Here is a 22,237-nt window from a genome sequence, read left to right as displayed (position 1 = left end):
TATAGTAAGTTTATAGGGAATGTAGCTTTTATTTTTCTGCTGTTTATATATGCTAATTTTTCTAGACTTTAGAATGAGATAAATAGTTTAAAAATGAAGTAATGGAGTGGATATCATAGCCATTTGTGGAGGTGGAGAGTGATAAAAGGAGAACTAGCCACATCTTTCTAAACAGGCAAACCAAACAGAGACCAGCAGTCCAAGATGGCATTAAGACAGGAACTTGCCACTGGCATCCTGCTCCTAGACTCATCTATATTTTTTAAATTGGAGTATAATTGCTTTACTCTGTTGTGTTAGCTTCTGCTGTGTAATAATGTGAGTCAGCTCTAAGTATACATATATCGCCTCGCTCTTGGGCCTCCCTCCCACCCCTCTCCATCCCACCCCTCTAGTTCATCACAGAGCACTGAGCTGAGCCTCCTGTGCTACCCAGCAGCTTCCCACTAGCTGTCTATTTTACAAGTGGCAGTGTGCATACGCCAGTACCACTCTCCTGATTCATCTCACCCCCCGTCCCCCTCCATGTCACATGTCCGTTCTCTGCATCTGCATCTCTATTCCTGCCCTGCAGATAGGTTCATCTGTACCATTTTTCTCGATTCCACATATATACCTTAATATACAAGCACCATCTCTGTTCTTGAAGGCTGTCTCAGACCTCATCTCCTCCAGTCCTAACGCCTCTTCCCTAACTTCCAGCAGATCATCCTACTCCCAAAGCGCAAAGGTCTGCCCACCAGTGTGCCAGCCAAATGACACCTCCAAACAGGCTTTCCCCCTTCTTACTGTCTAAAATGAATTAAGACCAACAAGGACCTACTGTACAGCACAGGGAACTTACTCTGTTTTGTAATAACCTATAAGGGAAACAAATCTGAAAAAGAATATATATATATATATAATATATATACACTTTATGTATTATATGGATCAGATCAGATCAGATCAGTCGCTCAGTCATGTCCGACTCCTTGCAACCCCATGAATCGCAGCATGCCAGGCCTCCCTGTCCATCACCAACTCCCGGAGTTCACCGAGACTCTGTACACCTGAAACTAACACAGCATTGTAAATCAACTATAGTTCAAAAAAACCCAAAAACCTCAAATATATATATATGTATGTATGTATGTATGTATGTATATATATATATATATATATATATTTACTAGAAAGAAAAAAAAACCAGCAAAATGTCAAGACCATGGGCAAGTGGCAGGACTTAGGAGATTTTTTTGTTTTCTGATTTGAGGTTCTGTTAATAAATAATATTTTATAATAAATAAAATAAAAGGAACTCCTCTACCTTTACCCTGGATCGCGTAATCTTTCTCAAACATTTCCTTCAACTTCTTCACCTTCCTCTTTCCTGCAGCTGAAGCCTCTCTCTTCCTCACGCCAGGTTACTTCTCTTTAATTGTGCTCAGGTCTCTCCTACATTAAAACTCAAACAAGCAGAGCCTTTTCTTGACCCATGTTCCTCTCCAGCTATCACAGCTTCCCCCTCCCTTATGAAATGCGTAAAAGAGTCATTTGTATTCACTGTCCCTGTCTTATAGTTTTTTCTCTCCTTCACACTTTGACACTCAGGTTTCCATTCCCATCTCTCCACTAAAGCTGAGGGTGCCATGAACATCGCTGCCAAATGCAAGGACTCTTCTTGGACCTAATGTGGTGTTAATTGCTCCAACTACACCTGTCCAACTCTTTGTGACCGCATGGACTGTAGCCCATCAGGCTCCTCTGTCCATGGAATTCTCTAGGCAAGAACACTGGAGTGGGTTGCCTTTCCCTTCTCTAGGGGATCTTCCTGACCCAGAGATTGAAACCGGGTCTCCTGTATTACTGGTAGATTCTTTACCATCTGAGACACCAGGAACCTAACGTTATGTGGGAATATTTGGCTTATGTTGTAATCACCCTGTGAGATAAAATGGATCCTCCCACCCAAATTTGGTTTGGCTATGGAAAGTAATGATGCCATACATACAAGACCAAGAGAGCGTTAAGAGGGTTGTTAGTCACATAATGAGACTTTTGGCGGAGAGAAGGGGAAAATCCCAAGTTGGTCTTCAAATAGCTTGAGTAATCAGGGTAAAGAGGCTGGTCAGGAGTTGGATGGTAGTTAGGGTGTGGGGCTTGAGTGAGGGTTTGTGCATGTGAGGGCTTCCCTAATAGCTCAGTTGGTAAAGAATCTGCCTGCAATGCAGGAGACCCTGGTTTGATTCCTGGGTCAGGAAGATCCCCTGGAGGAGGGATAGGCTACTCACTCCAGTATTCTTGGACTTCCCTTGTAGTTCAGCTGGTAAAGAACCTGCCTGCGATGCAGGAGACCTGAGTTCGATCCCTGAGTTGGGAGGATCCCCTGAAGAAGGGAAAGGCTACGCACTCCAGTATTCTGGCCTGGAGAATTCCATGGACTGCATAGTTCACGGGGTCACAGAGTTGCACATGACTGAGTGACTTTCACTTTCACTTGTGCTTGTGAACAGGACCTGCTATGGTTTGAACTTTATGCTGAGGCCAAAAGAGAAGGCACCCAGGCTTTCTTATAGGCTTGCTCGGAGGTGGGAGATGGTAGGGCTCGGACGCTGTCAAGAGTCAAACATCAAAGATGGAGTCTGGCTCTTCAGTAAAACACACTTGTCTGAGCCCTCCTTGAGTCTTCTTCCTTGATCTTGCTCTATGTCACCCCCTTGATTTTCCTCTTCTCTGCCTCTTCTCAATTTCCTTTTCTGGCTTTTCCTCCACTGCCCATGGCTTCAATGTTGGTGTTTCTCTGAACTCACTCTTCTCTTGTGTTCTGCACATTTGTCTGGCCTGAAGTTCATTTACCCCAATGGCCTCCACTACCTTCCACATGCTGATGACCCTTAAACCCACACCTGCTATCTAATCTCTTCCCATAAGGGCTATAAGACTCATTAAGACAATTGCCTGCATATAAAGCCACTTGGATATCTGGAATGCATTTCAAACTCTCCCTATATAAAACAGAGCCTATTATAAACTCTTTCAAATCTGTACATCCTTCTGTGTTCCATGTGGTTGGACAGGTCAGGTGAGAGATCTGCATATAACCTGAGACACATTTTTTTTAATCCATATATGGGTTTATTTTTTTTTATTTATAAAGTGTTATGGAAAGGACTTCCAGTTGTTCAAGCTGTTTTCAGGAAAGGCAGAGGAACCAGAGAACAAATTGCCAACATCTGCTGGATCATGGAAAAAGCAAGAGAATTCCAGAAAAACATCTATTTCTGCTTTATTGACTATGCCAAAGCCTTTGACTGTGTGGATCACAATAAACTGTGGAAAATTCTGAAAGAGATGGGAATACCAGACCACCTGACCTGCCTCTTGAGAAATCTGTATGCAGGTCAGGAAGCAACAGTTAGAACTGAACATGGAACAACAGACTGGTTCCAAATAGGAAAAGGAGTACGTCAAGGCTGTATATTGTCACCCTGCTTATTTAACTTCTATGCAGAGTACATCATGAGAAATGCTGGGCTGGAAGAAGCACAAGCTGGAATCAAGATTGCTGGGAGAAATCTCAATAACCTCAGATATGCAGATGACACCACCCTTATGGCAGAAAGTGAAGAGGGACTAAAAAGCCTCTTGATGAAGGTGAAAGAAGAGAGTGAAAAGTTGGTTTAAAACTCAATATTCAGAAAACGAAGATCATGGCATCTGGTTCCATCACTTCATGGGAAATAGATGGGGAAACAGTGGCTGACTTTATTTTTTAGGGCTCCAACATCACTGCAGATGGTGACTGCAGCCATGAAATTAAAAGACGCTTACTCCTTGGAAGGAAAGTTATAACCAACCTAGATAGCATATTGAAAAGCAGAGAAATTACTTTGCCAACAAAAGTCCGTCTAGTCAAGGCTATGGTTTTTCCTGTGGTCATGTATGGATGTGAGAGTTGGACTGTGAAGAAAGCTGAGCACCGAAGAATTGATGCTTTTGAACTGTGGTGTTGGAGAAAACTCTTGAGAGTCCCTTGGAGTGCAAGGAGATCCAACCAGTCCATTCTGAAGGAGATCAGCCCTGGGATTTCTTTGGAAGGAATGATGCTAAAGCTGAAACTCCAGTACTTTGGCCACCTCATGCAAAGAGCTGACTCATTGGAAAAGACTCTGATGCTGGGAGGGATTGGGGGCAGGAGGAGAAGGGGATGACAGAGGATGAGATGGCTGGATGGCATCACTGACTTACAGGGAGGCCTGGCGTGCTGTGATTCATGGTGTCGCAAAGAGTCGGACACGACTAAGTGACTGAACTGAACTGAACTGAACTGATGGAAAGAACACATCTGAGTATTATTCTATTGGTGATGACAATTGAACAATACTCACAAAACGTAACTCTTCCTGAGTAACTAATGATGATCCGAGACTATAATTATACACTATTGAGAAACATCGAACAACTAAAGGACAATTGCTCTACAATATTGTGTTGGCCTCTGCCACATGGCAACACAGATTGGCCTGAGACTCTTGAACATCCTTCTCCCTCAGTCAAATCAGTCATCAGCTTCCATCAAATGTCATTATCTTATTGACTCTTGGCCATTTCTCCTCACCCTGCTGCCACTTCTCTATGACAAATCACTATCCTTTGTCATGTATGAACTGAGCTTTCTGACTCCAGTCTTTCCCCCTTCACTACATTCACTACTTTGCAGTAATAGCAATCTTCAACAAATTTCAACCCAGTTATAGTATTTCCCTTATATAAAACTAAATGACCAGCCTTTCTGCTATTTCATCTAAGACACTAAAAAAACTTAAAATTAAAAATATTTTCAAGGTCTTGCATGATCTTGCCAGGCCCGGCTTACCTCTCCAGGGTCATCAGTATCTTCCCTGGGAGATCACTTGCCTCCAACTATTACACACAAAACCTTCTGTAGTGTAGGTTCTAATGCTCTGGGTTTCTTTTACTTCTTTATATGCACCATAGCTAGCATGCCTCTGGGCTTTCAAACATGCTATTCCTTCTGGTCTGAGCTCTCCCCAGCAGTGGCCTTTTGCTTGACTAACTCTTGCATGCGTGTGTGCATGGTAAGTCACTTCAGTTGTGTTCAACTCTTTGCAACTCTATGGACCATAGCCCGGCAGGCTCCTCTGTCCATGGGATTCTCCAGCAAGAATACTGGAGTGGGTTGCCATGCCCTTCTCCAGGGGATCTTCCTGTCCCAGGGATTGAATTTGTGTCTCTATGTCTCCTGCATTGGCAGGCAGATTCTTCACCATTAGCCTTACTGTCCTATTTTTAAGATAGGTGTGATTTTTATTTCCAAAGCCTTCCAGATCTCCCCAGTCTGTAGGAAGTGTCCCTCCCATGGTTTCCCACTGCACAAAAGACTTCGCTGACAACATCATTTATTTCACTGAGTAGAAGTGGTTTGATTACCTGTTCAGTAGACCATGGATTCCTGTTTAGCATCATGTGGCCAGTGGCTTCTACATTTATTGATAGGTATTCAATAAACACTTTCTAAATGGGTGAAAAGACTGCCTTATTAGAAAAGTTGTGGTAGAATTTTAATGTTAAATTTGATGCTAAAATAGTGAAGGGAAGTTTTATTTTCTTTTGAGGGGTGGAAATTTCTATTTCAAGTGCTTTAGAGTGAAAGAAACCCTTAAAACTATTGTTTTTTTTTTTCTAGCAGTTTGTGTCAGCAACCTAGAAGGAATAATCATTCTTCAGAGATAGTTTTAATTTTGTTCATTGAACTGACATTTAAACTTGATTGGCAAACTCTGCAGAAGTTGTTGGTAACAGAAAAGGGGTCAGATCTCTCAACAAGCTCACCAGAACAGTGGTTCTCATACCTGGCTGTGTGTAAGCATCAGCTGGGACAAGTTCAAATACCTCAGTGCTTTGCATTAATCTTCTGCAAAGCTGCCTAAGTCACTCCAATGTGCAGCCAAAATGACGAAGCACAGTCTAGAAGCAAGAACCTTTCTGCATGTAAGAATGGTATTGGTCATGGGACTTATACTTTCCTAAAAATATCCATAGTAACACTTTCTTTTCTCAAAATTAATTATAGCAGCACTTTTGCATGCTAGATTTCACACGTCTCTTTGGGTTTATTTATTTTTGGAGTTAATAGAGAAAATACAAACAATGGTAACTCCAAAGAAATGGTCAAGTTAGACAGTTTGGGGAGTTCTTTCTCGTTCATATTTTATAACATACACACACACACACACACACGCACACACACACACCCTTCTTTTCATCCCATGCGATTTACTTTCCCATACATATTATCATTAACCACATTTGTCAGGTTAATGTTTCATTAACCCAACTTCCCAGGAAGCTAAAATAAATGTGCTTGACTTATATTTTATAAAAAAGACCATATTCTATTCTCCCTCATCTATCACTCCAATGGTTACCTTTTTCTCATTAGTTGCTATCTTTAATGTGTGGAGTTTAGATTAACCCCATTAGGGCCCACAATTAATTAAAATTAGAAATTATCCCAGCCTTCTAACTTAGATAGCCTCCCCCTCTATAAGTTAGTCATTCATCACGATGCCATCTGAAAGGTAGTGTCATAGTAAGATCTTTTTAAAAGTAATTGTAAATAGCTGTCTTTCTGAGGGTCACTTTTCCAGTGAACTTAAATCTATTGAAGGGCTATAAACACAAACATAGGTTCAGACTCAATACTGTAAAAAGGCCTCACGTTGTGCTTATGCATCGTTTGACAGTGTTTGGTTGTCAACACCTTCAGTGAGGTTTGTCTGATCTGATTTGGGAGAAGAGTGGGAGAGGGCTTTATAGTTACATGTGTGTACCTGACCCATCTCTACACACGTAGGGAGATTGTTTAGTGTGGCAGAGAGTTAAAAAGCATAAGGTCTTGACTCTGTTCTATTGGGTTAATGATGATGATGACAATGATAATTCATCACTATATGCTATATGAAGCACTTTACATATATTACCTCATTTAGTTCTTATGACACTGATAAATCTTATTATATAATAAAATAATAGTATAATGTAGAATAACATACTATGATATGATAATATACAACTTGAAATAATAATAGTAATACATTTAATTTAATTTATATTAATACTTATACTTAATATAATACTTAATACAGTAGTATAATACTACAATTTAATAATAAATACATTATTATCACCTCTTTCAGAGACTCAGAGTATTGTTAAGCAGCCATCCCATGGTCACTCAACCAATATATGATGTTAATTAAGCTCACTCTAAGACCAAAGCCCATGCTCTTGGCTAACAACACTTTTGATCTTGAGTAAATTACTACATTTCTCTGAGGTTCTTTTTTCCACCTCTGCAAAATAATGGAAAATCTTGAGTGACTTTAAACTCTATAAGTCTATCTCAACAGAATCAATGAGGAGAGTTATAACTTTGGTACAATACCAGTGAGAGAAGTGGTACATGAAATTTGTTACCACCAGGAAAAAAAGAAGCAAGGTTATTTATAAACATAAACACTACACAGACATGATCTTAGTAGGCAATATTCAAGGTACTACTTGGAGAGATTCTGATGTGGATGAACAGCCAAGGTTTTATTCTCTTCCTTTTGATGGGTTTTGGTGAATTGTTCTCCATTCACACTCAAGAGGATGAGTTCTAGATCTTTCTTGAAGGCAGAATATTGCATACATTTATTAAGATTTCTAGAATTGAGTTGAAAGATTAAGCAAGTCTCTAAAACTTCTAAAAAGAAAATTTAGTCAAATTCTTAGGAAGATTTTCCTTTGTGCAAAATTTCTCTCTTGGCTTAGTGCATGCGTGCATGCCAAGTCACTTCAGTTGTATCTGACTCTTTGCAACCCTATGGACTGTAGCCCTCCAGGCTCCTCTGTCCATGGGGATTCTCCAGGAAAGAATGTATTAGAGTGGGTTGCCATGCCCTCCTCCAGGGGTTCTTCCCAATCCAGGGCTTGAACCTCCATCTCTTATGTCTCCTGCATTGGCCGGCATGTTCTTCACCACTAGCACCACTTGGGAAGTCCCTTGGCTTAGTATTAATAGTTAATTACACAGGTTCTGAGGTTAGTGAGATCTAAATTTGCATCCCCACTCTTCTATTTATTAGCTCTTTGATCTTGGGAAAGTCATTGATCTCTATCAAAGAAAGAGGGATACTTACAAATTTTTACAAGGATTGAATGAGACAATAGACAGATGAACTGAGCACAGTTCTTAGTCTTGTTCAGCTTCAAGTCAGCAATAGATGCTGTTTATCAGCATCATCATCTCCAACAGGTTGCTGCTCCTTGTAAAATGACTGTTGCTTTTGGTGTGTTTAATGGGTAATTTTCTTTAGCCAGGAATCTACTCAGCTACATTTTTTATCAAGGGCTATCATCTCCCATTCTGTGGTTGGTTTCTATACCCCAGAAAAACAACATAGAGACCAGAAAGACTGAAAGTGGCATTCCAAATGGGAAGTACAAGCCTTCAGTTACAGGGTGGTAAGGGAGTACATTTCCCCTGCATGAAGGAAAAAACACACATCAAAACAGAATCTTCATTAAATTAAGAAAAATGCTTGTACTTCCCTCCACCAGTCAGAACCCCCTCTGAATGTTGCTTCTCATCCCACTCTGAGTTATCCAAACACTACTGTGGCTTCAAGTAGCCCATGAAAAGGGAAAAGGGGGATGTGGTGAAAAGGAAACGGAAATTAACTCATCAAAAAATACAGGTGGACATACTTCAAAAATTAGGGTGGGCAAATACGGTCAAGCTGGTCTCAGAGGAGAAGGGAAGGGCATGTTCTTAGAGATATTGCCTAAATTTTTAGGCTCTTTTCATCTTTTTGAACCATAGCTTGATTTTCTGAGGTTCAGTTGATTTTATTCTACCATTGGAAGGGAGAGAAAGTCTTGGCAAATGAAATGAAATGCTCAGTTGAGGCAAATGCTAAAAACCTTAAGTACCCTGGATTTGTAATTTTAAAAATTCAGTAAAATAATGTACTTAATTTTTAAGCTCTCTGTCATAACATCATGCATATACATACATGACTAGATACTGAAGTGAGTAAACCTATGTATATAGAGACACATGTCCTAGCCATGATTTGCCAATTAATGGGTCACACTGTAATCTTTGTGAACACCCATGCATCTGTGAGAAACAGAAATTTGTTTTCTTTCCATTAAGACATTGTCTGGCTTTCTAATTAGTGTTTATAGTAAATACATTCAAAGTTTATCCTTGGAATGCTCAATTCTTTTGCCATTGTAGGATACTGTGAGCTTTAGGCTAATTTATTACAGCCTCTTTTGGCAGAAAAGTGACTGAACCTCTGCTCCAAGCCTTGGACACTTGCATGCACACCTGGCTACAGGCCAGCTTGCTGCCGTAGGCTTCACAGGCTCAGGCGATTGGCATGCAGCCTTCACTTTGAACACAGCATTTGTTGAACTTAAAAATTTCCCTGTGACCTTCAATCCCAGACTAGGGAGAGTCTTATTGTAAAAACTGCCCTTTCTCTTCTAATATTATATTGACCACTGATTTCTCTATTCATCAGGAAAAATAACTTTAAAAATCTAGTAAGAATAAGTGCTGGGTTGTTAAATAGAAGCCAATAGGTTCTTCAATCCAGAATTTCTCTCCCTGATGCCCTTTCTACACTTCCTTTTTGCTTCTCCATCCAGTCTCAGGCTCCTGCCAAGTCCTTCTTCAGCATAGTGGGTGAGCATTTTGATTGTGAGCTTGGCTTTGTTCTTAAGGGTCAGGTCAGGCCCAGCTAATTTATGAACTGTCTCCTGAAGGATTCTGGGTGGGACAAAAATCTGAAGAATTAAGTAGGGTGGAAAGACTGAGTAGAATGTTAACATTCCACATTTTAATCACATACACACAGGGAAAGGGTGGAAAGCTTGGTCATCCGAGCTAATAATTTCCCTGGGTTTTTGAGCCTTGTATGTGCCAGTCATTGGACTATATGCTATCTATACACTAACTTATAGAATCTTCTAGTGACCCTGTAAGGAAGCTCTCATCCCCATTTTTCAGATAGGAGAACTGAGAGAAGAAAATGTCAGGGAGTCAGGAAGGGCCACAGCTGGGCTTTGAGCATTGGTTTCCTGACTTTGCTGTCTGCTCTTAACCGCACTGCACACCATCTTTCTGATGGGAACTACTCAGTGTGGTCACTAACAGCCTGCTGAAGGCCACTATGACCTCTGACTCCTTCTCTTCAGTCAGGAAAAGCTGGTCAATATTAATCAACCTTTCCATTCCAGCCCACATCAGACGGATGAGGCAAATTCAGGGTCTACCTGTGTGAATTCTGAAGTCATGACATAGGTCACAACTTGCCACTCATTCTCATAACTCACTAGTAGACTCAGGTCTCATCACTGCTGTGGCTTCTGGGCAAGAGCCATGTCAGGAACTTTGCTTTCTGAGAGACCAACAGTGACGGGCAGAATGGGGTCATGAACTCCCAGGTGAGGGTGTGGATGTGTGTACATTCTGTGAGCACTTTTCATCAGGCCTGTCTGTGAGTTGGACTGACCAGGAATAGGAATAGAACAACACCGAGAAGAATTCTTCAACTATAAGCATTATGAAGATAGCTGAGGGATTCCTTATGTATGAGACAGCCCACCCTCTGAAATGGAATCCATGCAATTTGCAGCTCTTTTCTGCCAGACTTTTATCCCATCCAGGCTCTCTTCTTCCTGCCCTGCCTCTTCCCCACAGAGGTTACATATATGCCTTTTTTTCCATTTACACATTAGACCAATGCTTGAAACACAAACTGCCTTTTGCATCACTGGCCCTTGCATGCACTGTTCCTTCTGTGTGGAGGACCTTTCTCCTTCTCTAACAAACCCATCTTTAAGTGATCCCTTCCTGATAGCCTTCCTTCTGTTCCTCTTTGGGGCCCCACAGTTTAGTCTTCTGGCCTAATTATAGTATTAATATTTGTTTCTACAATAGCAGGACCTAATGCAATACATAGCACATACTAGTCCTTAATGAATATTTGTTGACTGAACATCAGTTCAGTTCAGTTCAGTTGCTCAGTCGTGTCCAACTCTTTGCGACCCCATGAATCGCAGCACGCCAGGCCTCCCTGTCCATCACCAACTCCCGGAGTTCACTCAGACTCACGTCCATCGAGTCAGTGACGCCATCCAGCCATCTCATCCTCTGTCATCCCCTTCTCCTCCTGCCCCCAATCCCTCCCAGCATCAGAGTCTTTTCCAATGAGTCAGCTCTTCACATGAGGTGGCCAAAGTATTGGAGTTTCAGCTTTAGCATCATTCCTTCCAAAGAACACCCAGGGCTGATCTCCTTCAGAATGGACTGGTTGGATCTCCTTGCAGTCCAAGGGACTTGCAAGAGTCTTCTCCAACACCACAGTTCAAAAGCATCAATTCTTCAGCGTTCAGCTTTCTTCACAGACTGAACATATGAATGGACAAATACAGGCATACCTCATTTTATTGCTCTTTGCTTTATTATGCTTTGTAGATAATTGTGTTTGTTTTACAAATGTAATGTTTGTGATAACCCTGTATTGAGCATTGAGCAAGTTTATTGGCACCATTTTTCTAATGGCATTTAGTGTCTCTATATCACATTTTGGTAATTCTTGCAATGTTTCAAATCTTCCACCAGCAAAAGATTATGACTTACTAAAGGTCCTAATGATGGTTAGCATTTTTTAGCAATAAAGAATTTTTAAATTAATATATGTACATTTTTTAAATATAAAGCTATTGCACACTCAGTAGATTATAGTATAGTGTAAACATAACTTTTATATGCAGTGGGAAAACAACAAATGCCTACAACTTATTTTATTGTGATATTCACTTTATTGCGGTGGTCTGGAACTAAACCCACAATATCTTCAAGGTATGCCTGTGACTAAATGATAAAAAACAACGAAATCAAGAGATTCCTATTTAATGTTCCCATGTTTTAAACTCAGTTCATCACTGCATTTCAGTGTAATCACTAACTCTTCAAACACACACTGAAGGGAACAGATACAGAATTCTGAGGAATAATTTTAATAGTTATTATACATGTTTGGCTTTAAATTGTAGGCATTGGAGAAACCTCAGGATGTTTTTAGATCTGGAGGTAACCTGAGGAGATTTAGTAGGAAGATAGCTGTCAGCTGTGTGAAGAATGCATGAGAGGCGCCAAGATACTCGTAGAAAAGAGGTTAAGCGGGGGCTATTGAACTCCATCCCTGGGTCAGGAAGATCCCCTGGAGTAGGAAATGGCAAACCATTCCCGTATTCTTGCCTGGAAAACCTTATGGACAGAGGAGCCTGGCAGGCTACAGTCCATGGGGTCACAAAGAGTCAGACATGACTGACTGCACACATGTGTGTGTGTGCACGCGCGCGCGCGCGCGCACACACACACACACACACACACACACTGAACTTGAAGTGAGAGAGGCTAAAGGTTGGACAGTTTAGGCAGTGGTAGTGAGGGATGAAGAAGGGGCCCCAAACTTGAGGTAGGGGATCAGACTTAGGGGCAGGACATTATTGCATCTGCTAATTTGGAGACCTGAAAGTTCACAGCAGGAAATCCAAAGATAGAAGTGAGGGGTGGGACTTCAAAGGAGACTGGTGACCACATGATTGTAGGGGTCAGCAGATTGCTCATTCTCACAGAGAGGCTCTATTTTACATGGAAGAGGAGCTTTGTAAGTTACAGGCGCTTTTATGAGTCAGGGAAGAATGAAAGGTCAAAGCCCATGTGTCCAATGTGCTGGCCCTGCTGAACTGTTTCTCTTCTAGTCAAGTGGACTGGGGCTGGATTTCAGGCGGCCTGGTGTGAGAGAAGACAGGATAACTGCGATCGGCTGTGGACTAGCTATGCCTGGAGTCTGCTGCTCTCCGTTTAGGATGCTGGCTTGAGAAACCAGGTCTGCAGTTTGTTAATAAAGCTGGCCTGGTGTTTGGAAGCGCTGATGGTTCTCTCTGGGGTGGGGTAGAATACCAGAGGACCGAGTCTTTTAAAATGGTCTAGAAGGCTAATTATTAAACTTTAATGAGAATAGGAATCACTTGGTGACTTTGTTAAAATGCAGATTCTGAGTGAGTCTGAGTAGAGCTGTAGATTCTGCATTTGCAACAAGCTCCCTGGTGATTTCAGTGCTGCTGTTCTGCAGCCATACTCAGACGGGCGAGGATATTCTCAGTGAAGAGTCTTTCTAATTTTAACCCCCAAACAGACCATATGCCATGTAAAACATTGGGCCAATTAACACTTCGGTTTCCTAACCTATGTAACGGAAAGAGTGACCTGGTTACTCCTCACTCTTACATTTCCATTTTCAGGATATTCTGCGTGGGGGGACTTTGAGATACTTGGTGCAAAGGCACAAAGTAAAGGGAGGTAATTTATGTGCAGCTCCACTTCTAGTAACTCTAGTGCTTCCATATTATGACTTAAGTATTGGCATCAGACAGATCCTGGTATGGGCATACCTCAGAAATAGTTGGGATTTGGTTCTAGACCACTGCAATAAATCAAATATTGTAATAAGCAAGTCATACAAATTTTTTTGGCTTCCCAATGCACATAAAAGTTATGTTTACACGATACTGTAGTCTCTTAAGTATGCCATAGCATTATGTCTTAAAAACCAATGTACATAATTTAAAAATACTTTATTGCCAAAAAAAAAAAGCTAACCATCATTTGCCAACACGGAGTTGCCAAAAACCTTCAGTTTGTAAAAATTGCAGTATCTATGAAGTGCAGTAAACAAAGCACAACAAAATGAGGTATGCCTGTACTGATCCCTGCTCTGCCTTTAACCAGCTAGGTAACCTCAAGCTGGTTATTTTATTTTTCTAAACCTGCTTACTTAATCTATAAAATGAACATCTATACATTCATTGAACCTGTGTTTATTGGCACCTATTCCATACCAGACATTTTGCTGAGAGCTGAGGATATAACACTAAATGAGATTTTGCCCTCGCCAAGCTCAGAACCCAAAGGGGGAGATAGGAAAAAAAATGAAATAATTACACAGTATGCATTCTATGTAAAAATGTACAGGTGTTTTGATGAAAGCCCAAAACATTAGAGGCATAAAATAAAGATACTCTCGGGTGGCAAACATTCTCCTTAGATAGGAAGATGAGCCCGCCATGGGAAGAAAAAAAAGAAAAGCATCAGAAGCAGAGAGAATGGTACTAACTTCCTTTGGCAGGAAAGAGCTTGAGTTGTGCTTGGGATTCTAAGTCCAGTGTGGACAAAGTAAGTAAGATGACTGGGGCATAGTATCAGTTCAGTTCAGCTGCTCAGTCGTGTCCAACTCTTTGCGATCCCGTAGACTGCAGCACGCCAGGCTTCCCTGTCTATCACCAACTCCTGGAGCTTGCTCAAATGCATGTCCATTGAGTCACTGATGCCATCCAACCATCTCATCCTCTGTCGTCCACTACTCCTCCTGCCTTTACTCTTTTCCACTTCAGGGTCTTTTCTAGTGAGTCAGTTCTTCGCATCAGATGGCCAAAGTATTGGAGCTTCAGCTTCAGCATCAGTCCTTCCAATGAATATTCAGGACTGATTCCCTTTAGGATTGACTGGTTTGATCTCCTTGCAGTCCAAGGGACTCTCAAGAGTCTTCCCCAGCACCACAGTTCAAAAGCATCAATTCTTTGGCGCTCAGCTTTCTTTATGGTCCAACTCTCACATCCATACATGACTACTGGAAAAACCATAGCTTTGACTATAAGGACCTTTGTTGGTAATGTCTCTGCTTTTTAATATGCTGTCTAGGTTTGTCATAGCTTTTCTTTGAAGGACATAGGATGAGGTCAGAAAAATTTGGGCTAGATCATGCGGGACCACATGAGCAAAAAAGTTTGGATTTTATTTTTCATGTAACAGGAGGCAATTGGAATATCCTAAGCAGGAAAATGACATTCTGATTTATTTGTTTGTTTTTACAAAGTATCCCTCTGACTGGTGTTTCTGGACCAGGAAGGAAGGGGTCCAGAGGAGAAGTGAAGTCTCTAGTTGGGAGATGAGCACTAAGAATGTGGGCTAGTGCTCACGGCAGTAGAGATGCAAGAGATGTGGGGACAGATGGAGATATTTGGGAGGTAAAACTAAGAGGCCCTACTGATAGAACATGAGCAAATGGGAGCTTGGGGAAAATATAAGATTGGGGTGAAGAGTGAAATCAAGGATGTCTCCTACATATCAAGTTTGGGCAACAGCATAGATGGTGGTATCATTTGTTGAGCTAGGAATGATTGGAGAAGAGCATCTGTGGAGAGAAGGGAATCAAGAACTCAGGTAATGATAGATCTTATCACACAGAATGGGTTTGAGGGGAAATGCTATAGATATATATCCTTCAGTACAATGCCTAGCACTTCAATACTCAGTATTTTATTGTTTTTCTGTTAATATTATTATTACTCATGAAGGACTACTCATTGGAGACACCAGATGCCCTTGATCAGTAAAGACATGATAATTCCCTTGGACTCAATAATCATACTTTTATTTTCTCCAATGGAAAATAAATATTACTTTTGAAAACCCTGCAGTAGTGATAGAAGGATGGGATAGACTCACGTGTGCCTCGAGCAACATCAATCAAACTTTCAGCCAAGTTTTGATTACAAGATCTTTATTTCTGGCAATGATGTAAGAAGCAGAAAGAGCACAGCTGGATTTTCAGTACTAGGTGGATACCACATGTTCTGAAAATTGGAAAAAAGCATCTTCTAACTTGGAAATTGTGGTGATTTGTCTGGAGTAGTTAGAGGGAAAATAAATATAAACCTTCCCCGACCCCCAACCCTTCATGGTACCATTTACAGAGTAAGTTGTCTGGCTGTAACTGTCCTCTTTGGTCTTTGCTAAACATCCAGTCTTTTGGCTGGTGTTGTTAGGTGGGTGATTTTGCACTCTGATTTCTATACCTATGGTTTATTTTTACTAGCATAGGAAAGTAGCATAGATTTTAGCAGTTTGCCAACCTAACTACATATTAGACTGCTGACAAATTAAAAAATAAAGAGTGTGAGGCCAATTCCATGAAACTTAGACAATCTAGTTTTTATACAGTTCCTACATGAGTTTGGTGGGCTGGTCTACAAATGTCATTTGGAAACCATTGTTCTAATGGTTGGGGTGTTACGTTATGATTGCAAAACTCTGAATTCTATCCTTGCTTTTGCCAGTGACTAGCTTGCTGTGTGGCATTGAGCAAGTCAGTTCATAGTTATTAATGTGCAGTTTCCTGCCTGTAAAATGAGATGTTTTAGCCTCTCTTACTCCATCAGGATAAAGAAAATGCAGAAAGCTTTGAGTCAATAGAATATCTCAGTTGAAAGGCACTTGCACTAGATTATCAAAAAAGTCTTGGAATCTGTCCTGGTGAGGACCTGCCTGTGTGCTTTGTCTAATATCGAATACCATCCTTCTTTAAAATGCAAACTGATTCACTTCATGACATAAGAAATCTCTCTCTCTCTTTTTTAAATTCATACACATTACACAAAGAAGGTGGACCATTCTGAAAAAACCAATGTTTTCATAATGATTTTTTAAGTGTCAGAGATTACTCCTCAAGATCACCAAACTAGAAGAAACACAGAGGCAGTTTGGGTATCACTGGGGATTAAAGTTCTGCCTTTGCGATATAGGCTTTAGTCCTCTTCAGGGACCTACATGGAAATAAAATTTTCTGAAGCTGGGAGGAAATACAAGACGCCCTCAATTCCTCCTGCAATCACAGTACCTTTTTGAACAAAATGAAAAGAACCAGCCTATGGCACTCAAGTGTCAACCTCCATACCAGGGGCTCTTATTTCATAAACCCATATAGATATGCACCGTGGAGCTGTGAGACCACCGGGGCTATGAGGAACGGACCAATCAAATGCTTTGTGAGAAGTGTGTGGGTGGAGCCTGAGTTGTGTCATCTGCTTGGGTGACATGCAGAAGCCAGCCCCTGTATAAGGGAGATGAAACTGTGAGGAGAATCCTTGAGGTGGAGGGGGCATAGGAACTCTTATAAGAAGGAAAAGATATTTCCTAGGGAATCAGGACTCTCCCAGTCTGTCCCTTGTCCTGCCTGTAATGCCTCCTCTGGGGCACCAATGTGAACTGTGCTGCTTCCGGCCACCTCACAGCCTTCTTCCTCCCTTGTCACCGATATGACAGGTAGTTTGCAGCACAGGGCCGGTCACGTTGCCTGGGTACCACCCACAACATCCAACTCACTCTTCCCCAGCCAAGTGTGATCTGTCTACCCTCGCCTCTGAGGTTATTAAACTGGCAAAGAGATATATGAAATCGACATTCTTGAATGGCTCTTCACTCTGGGCAAGGAAACACAGGACTGTTTCCATGGTTTAAGCGTTCCAACCAATTCAGAGAAAAATACCACACGAAGTCAAATATTGTCGTCCTAGCCAAGCAAGGGTTTTCCTTTATAACCATGCTGACATGCAAGGTTTACAGACTTGCCTCTCCCCTGGTGTCAATGGTATTGCCTGCTCTCTGCAGCCGGGGGATGTCAGTTCAGCCGAGGTTGGGGGCGGATTTCATCTGTGGGACGTGGTAGAAAGGAGAGTCTCTGGAAGGATATAAACTCTGTAGCGTGAAAAAGGAGTAGAATATCCAGTCTTGGAGAGAGACAAACAAGAGCTTCATTATAGTAAAAAGAACTGCCTACACTTCCTCGAAGATAGATTTGAGAAGACATTTTGAAAATGTCATCTTCCTTTGGGGAAAGAAGCCATGTAGTACATGGTGCATGATTTCATTTATATCAAGTTCAAGAACAGGCAAAATAAATCCACACTGATGAAAGTCAGAAAAGTATGGATTGCAGGGGTATTCAGTTGTGAAGGGAGATTTTTAGGGGGACTGGAAATTCTCTGTGTCTTGATCCGAGTGATGAGTACCCAGGTTATTCACATGTAAAAATTCTTGAGCTGTATACCAAGTTATGCAGTTTTCTATATGTAATTTATTGCTCAATGCAAAAATTTCAAATGAATCTTCTTTTCTTTCCTTTTTTTGGTCACACTTACAAATGTGGCACCTGAATAAAGGACTGTTCAGTAGAGAAGAGATGTTATGGATACTCAAAGTGGAGAAGAGATGTTATGGATACTCAAAGTGGATTGTAGAGCATAACATGCAGAAGAACCTGACCCAGGAAGGACCATAGGATTCAATGGCAGGCTGATGTGGGTCCAAATCCTGTCTGCAGCTTTAACTGTGGATCTTTGAGCTAGCTTTAAATCTCTCAGGCTCAGTTTTCTTCCCTGAAATGTGGATAATAATATTTACCTTTAACTGATATTTGGGGGATTTGATGAAATTATGTGTGTAGGTATTTTGCCAAACACCTGAAATATAGCTCAAAAATAATATTTATTATTGACAGATACTAGACATATGTCCACATAAACTATGATGCTAAAGAATTCCAGTCATAAAATCAGCCTTCTTTCCTAGAATACTACTGGGGATGAAGGTATGAATATGAATCTAAATAACTGTTTAACCGTAAATTAAGTACTCCTTCATGAATATCTAAATGGATACTGTTAAAATACGTTAAACTACTGTGGTGGTTTAGTAGCTAAGTCGTATTCGACTCTTGCGAACCCATGGACTGTAGCACGCTAGGCTCCTCTGTCCATGGGATTTTCCAGGCAAGAATACTGGAGGGCTGCCATTTCCTTCTCCAGGGGATCTTCCAGACCAAGGAATCGAATCCGGGTCTCCTGCATTGCAGGTGGATTCTTTACTGACTGAGATATGAGAAAAGCCCTTTAAACTACTAAAATATATAATGTTAAACTATTAAAATTTATAATGTTAAACTATTAAAATTTATTTAAATTACTCAAAATCAACTACATTCTGGGCTGTAGGATCTTGGTAAAATTACTGAACATCTTGGAGTAGTTTCTTTATCTATGAAATGGGAATGATAATACTACTTCAGTAGAGCTATCCTGGTGATTTGGTTTACTAAAATATTTTGTGTGCTCTGCAGTGTGCTTAATGCACTGTGAGTTTTGGTTAACTAATTCAGTTTGGTAAATGTTTCATTAATGCCTAATATAAGACAGATTTTTTGTTGTTGTTCTTGGGAATTGAAATTAAGAATAAAACACAATCCTTGCCTTCAGGCAGCTTCCAGCCTAGTGGGAAAGACAAACATATACACATTTATAAAATAATTTGATAAATGTTATACTAGTATAATATTAGAATACTGGCAAAGCATGCAGGAGGCATTGTACAGAAGTCCATTAAAAGTGTGTGGGTGAGGGCCATATTTAAATTTTCAAAGGGCATCATGATACTGGAAAATAACAATTCAAGGCCATCATGTGATTGAATCAGTGGTTGTTGTTGTTTAGTCGCTAAGGCGTGTCTGACTCTCTAACCTCGTGGACTGTAGCCGGCCAGGCTCCTCTGTCCATGCGATTTCCCAGGCGAGAATACTGGAGTGGGTTGCCATTTCCTCCTCCGTGGGATCTTCCTGACCCAGGGATTGAACCTGCTTCTCCTGCATTGGCAGGCAGGTTCTTTACCACTGAGCCACCAGGGAAGCCCTTGAATCAATGGACAAAGGATTATTTCTATTTTAGAATCACAAGATTATCTGACTGGGAATGTTCTGAATCAGAACTGGATGCGTTAAAACAGCAAATGGAAAGCACTTTCAGTTTGGCAATGAGTTAGGAAGGAAATGGGATGGAGTTTGAAGTGGTAAGACCTAATCCTGCTGATTATCGACTACCTCAAATGCAGTTCTTCTGGGTGGAGGCCGTATCTCTGCATGGGAAGGAAGGGCAGTTATTCCAGGACACTATTGAGTCATGTCTACTTTGAGAATCTGATGAAAGCTATGAAAACTTTCCAAGAAAAAAAAATGGACTTGCCAGCAAACAAAATGGCCATAGTCATTTCCAGCAATACTCTTGCCCTTATGAAATTCAGGGTAAGAGCTTCTGTTTTAAGAAGACCCCCCACTGCTGTATCTTTTCTCCTCTCTGGAGAACCAATAAATATTGGCAGCTTCATTGATTCCATTACCATATTAATACTGATGATCCTCAGATGATTTCTGGGTAGTCCCCTGAGTGTGTGATAACCTTTGCTGTACACCATCCTACCTGGTATTTCCCAGTGCACTTAAGTGTGAGACTGCTCCAAGATGACAACCTTAGAGAAAACCCAATTGCAAAATCTAGACGCTGCATAGATAGTTAACAAGGTCTCTGGAGAGGAGTATATCAATATTACTACATAACAATGCAATCACTGATGTAAAGTGCATTATTACTGTTTTTCCTTCCATGGCTTAGAAATTAGGATGAAGAGGTAAGACACTGGGCTAACAAGAACCAACTGCTCCCATCTATTAGCTAATCCTTGTCCCATGTTGCTGAGGGTCCAGACTTCTCCCATAACCCCCTTGAGGATTCTGATGGACTCTTTTGTTTTGTCTTGTCAGGAAGTCCCTGAAGATTCAGTGCCTGGAGAGTGGAATCTGGGAGCAAGGCAGCTGTGTCCCAGTGGTGTGCAAGCCCCCCTCCCCTGTCTTTGAAGGCATGTATGAATGCACCAATGGCTTTGAGCTCAACAGCCAGTGTTTGGTCAAATGTAACCAGGAAAGTAAAAGGGTAAGGATGACTTGAACTTTATTTTGGAGCAGGCTGTGCTCCAATCTTGGTGACCAATCCGAGAATGTTGAATAAAATAATCTAAATGAATGGCAACAGACAGGGGCTAAGTTGGGATTCTAACCAGAGATGTTGATATCATTTAATAGGGAATTCAGAAGATGCTACATTCTTGGAATATTCTCTCCTCTTGGATAAGAAGAACAACCTGATAGGTTAGATACCTGAGTAAACTGCAAAAAGGCTCAGATTCTGATTTGGCAATGTGATTTCCCCAAACTAACTTGGCTAGAAATGCTGGTATCATACTTTTTAATAGAAAACAGTCTTGAACAGAAACACAAATTCCTCAGCAAAGGCAAAGCTGAAAGCACTGTTGGACTGTTGTTCTCCCTAGGATTTTGGCGCAAGAGGTCTCAAACAAAAACCACAGTCTTATCGTGGTTGGGCGACTAAAGTCAATTTTATTTTAGAAGCCTTTCAAGTACCCTACACAAACCAGAGACAGGAAGTTAAGCAGACTTCCTAAGCAGAGATCAATGACTTTACCTTCTCTCCTGGCACGTGCCTTTATCTCAATGTTCAGTACTCCAAGGTAAAGCCCACAGGACACATGTGAAAAGAATACTCCATGAAATGAGTCCCCTGGGAAATCAAGCACACCTGCTCGCACTAATTGTTTAAGGGCTCAAGGAGTTGGCCGGATGAAGGGAGAGTTTATCTGTAATTCTAAAATCTTATTTTCTTGGGCTTTGTGAGTTAGTGCTATTCTCTATGTTCTGCATATAAGATATTTAGTGATTACTGGGGACATGAAGCCAAGAGTTACACAAACAAGCACACATGTAGAAAAAGGGAATAGAACTTTGATGAGACGAAAAGCAGCTATGACGTGTCCATTCAACCAGACAGAAAAGCAAAAAGCACCTTCAGAAAAATTATGAATTAGTCCCACTGGCTCAAACTCATCTTGCAAAAAATCTGACATCTGCCACAAGCAGCATTTGTGGGAGAGTATGAATGGATCAATGCAAAAATGACACCGTCTGGGAAAAAAATTTCCCAAGGCTATCTCAGAATACATGGGTCCCATTTGGTAGCTTACTGTATCCTTATATCCAAAGGAAGACACACTGTTAATGATTTTCTAATGACAAAATTATTCATGATTCCTTCACATCAAAACAGTAAAAAACTTGTCTTGACTTTTTGGGGGAAAAGTCAATAGCAACATAGTTTATTATCTTAATAGTGTCTTTTAGTCCAGGTTCTACAATTGGAGAATGCTACCATTTAAGCAGACCACTTTTGCCCACACCTTAAAAGAAGTTAGCAAAACTATAATGTCCATGTTTTCAACTTTTGATATTCTAGCTTCCCATCCGCTGCACGAAGGAGGGAGTGTGGAGTGAGGAGTTCAAGTTATGTGAGAACCTGCAAGGGGAATGCCCACCACCCACCTCGGAGCCGAAACTCGTGGAGTACAAGTGTCAACAAGGATACGGGATAGGTA

At 41.0% G+C, this 22,237-nt stretch overlaps 1 protein-coding gene across 1 annotated transcript in view; it reads left to right on the top strand.

The window, feature by feature from the left end:
* The window catches only part of PAPPA2 (pappalysin 2), a 315,464-nt gene that overhangs the window by 228,636 nt on the left and 64,591 nt on the right, over positions 1-22,237 (top strand). The window contains exons 17-18 of the mRNA XM_005905526.2: positions 20,556-20,724; positions 22,099-22,234. Of these exons, the coding sequence (XP_005905588.2) occupies positions 20,556-20,724; positions 22,099-22,234 (305 nt within the window). The remainder of the gene's footprint in view (positions 1-20,555; positions 20,725-22,098; positions 22,235-22,237) is intronic.

This window comes from Bos mutus, chromosome 16 (assembly GCF_027580195.1).
Source record: "Bos mutus isolate GX-2022 chromosome 16, NWIPB_WYAK_1.1, whole genome shotgun sequence".
NCBI classification, from domain to species: domain Eukaryota; kingdom Metazoa; phylum Chordata; class Mammalia; order Artiodactyla; family Bovidae; genus Bos; species Bos mutus.
The sequence above is the reverse complement of the archived record's forward strand: the minus strand, read 5'-3'. Positions and strand labels throughout refer to the sequence as shown.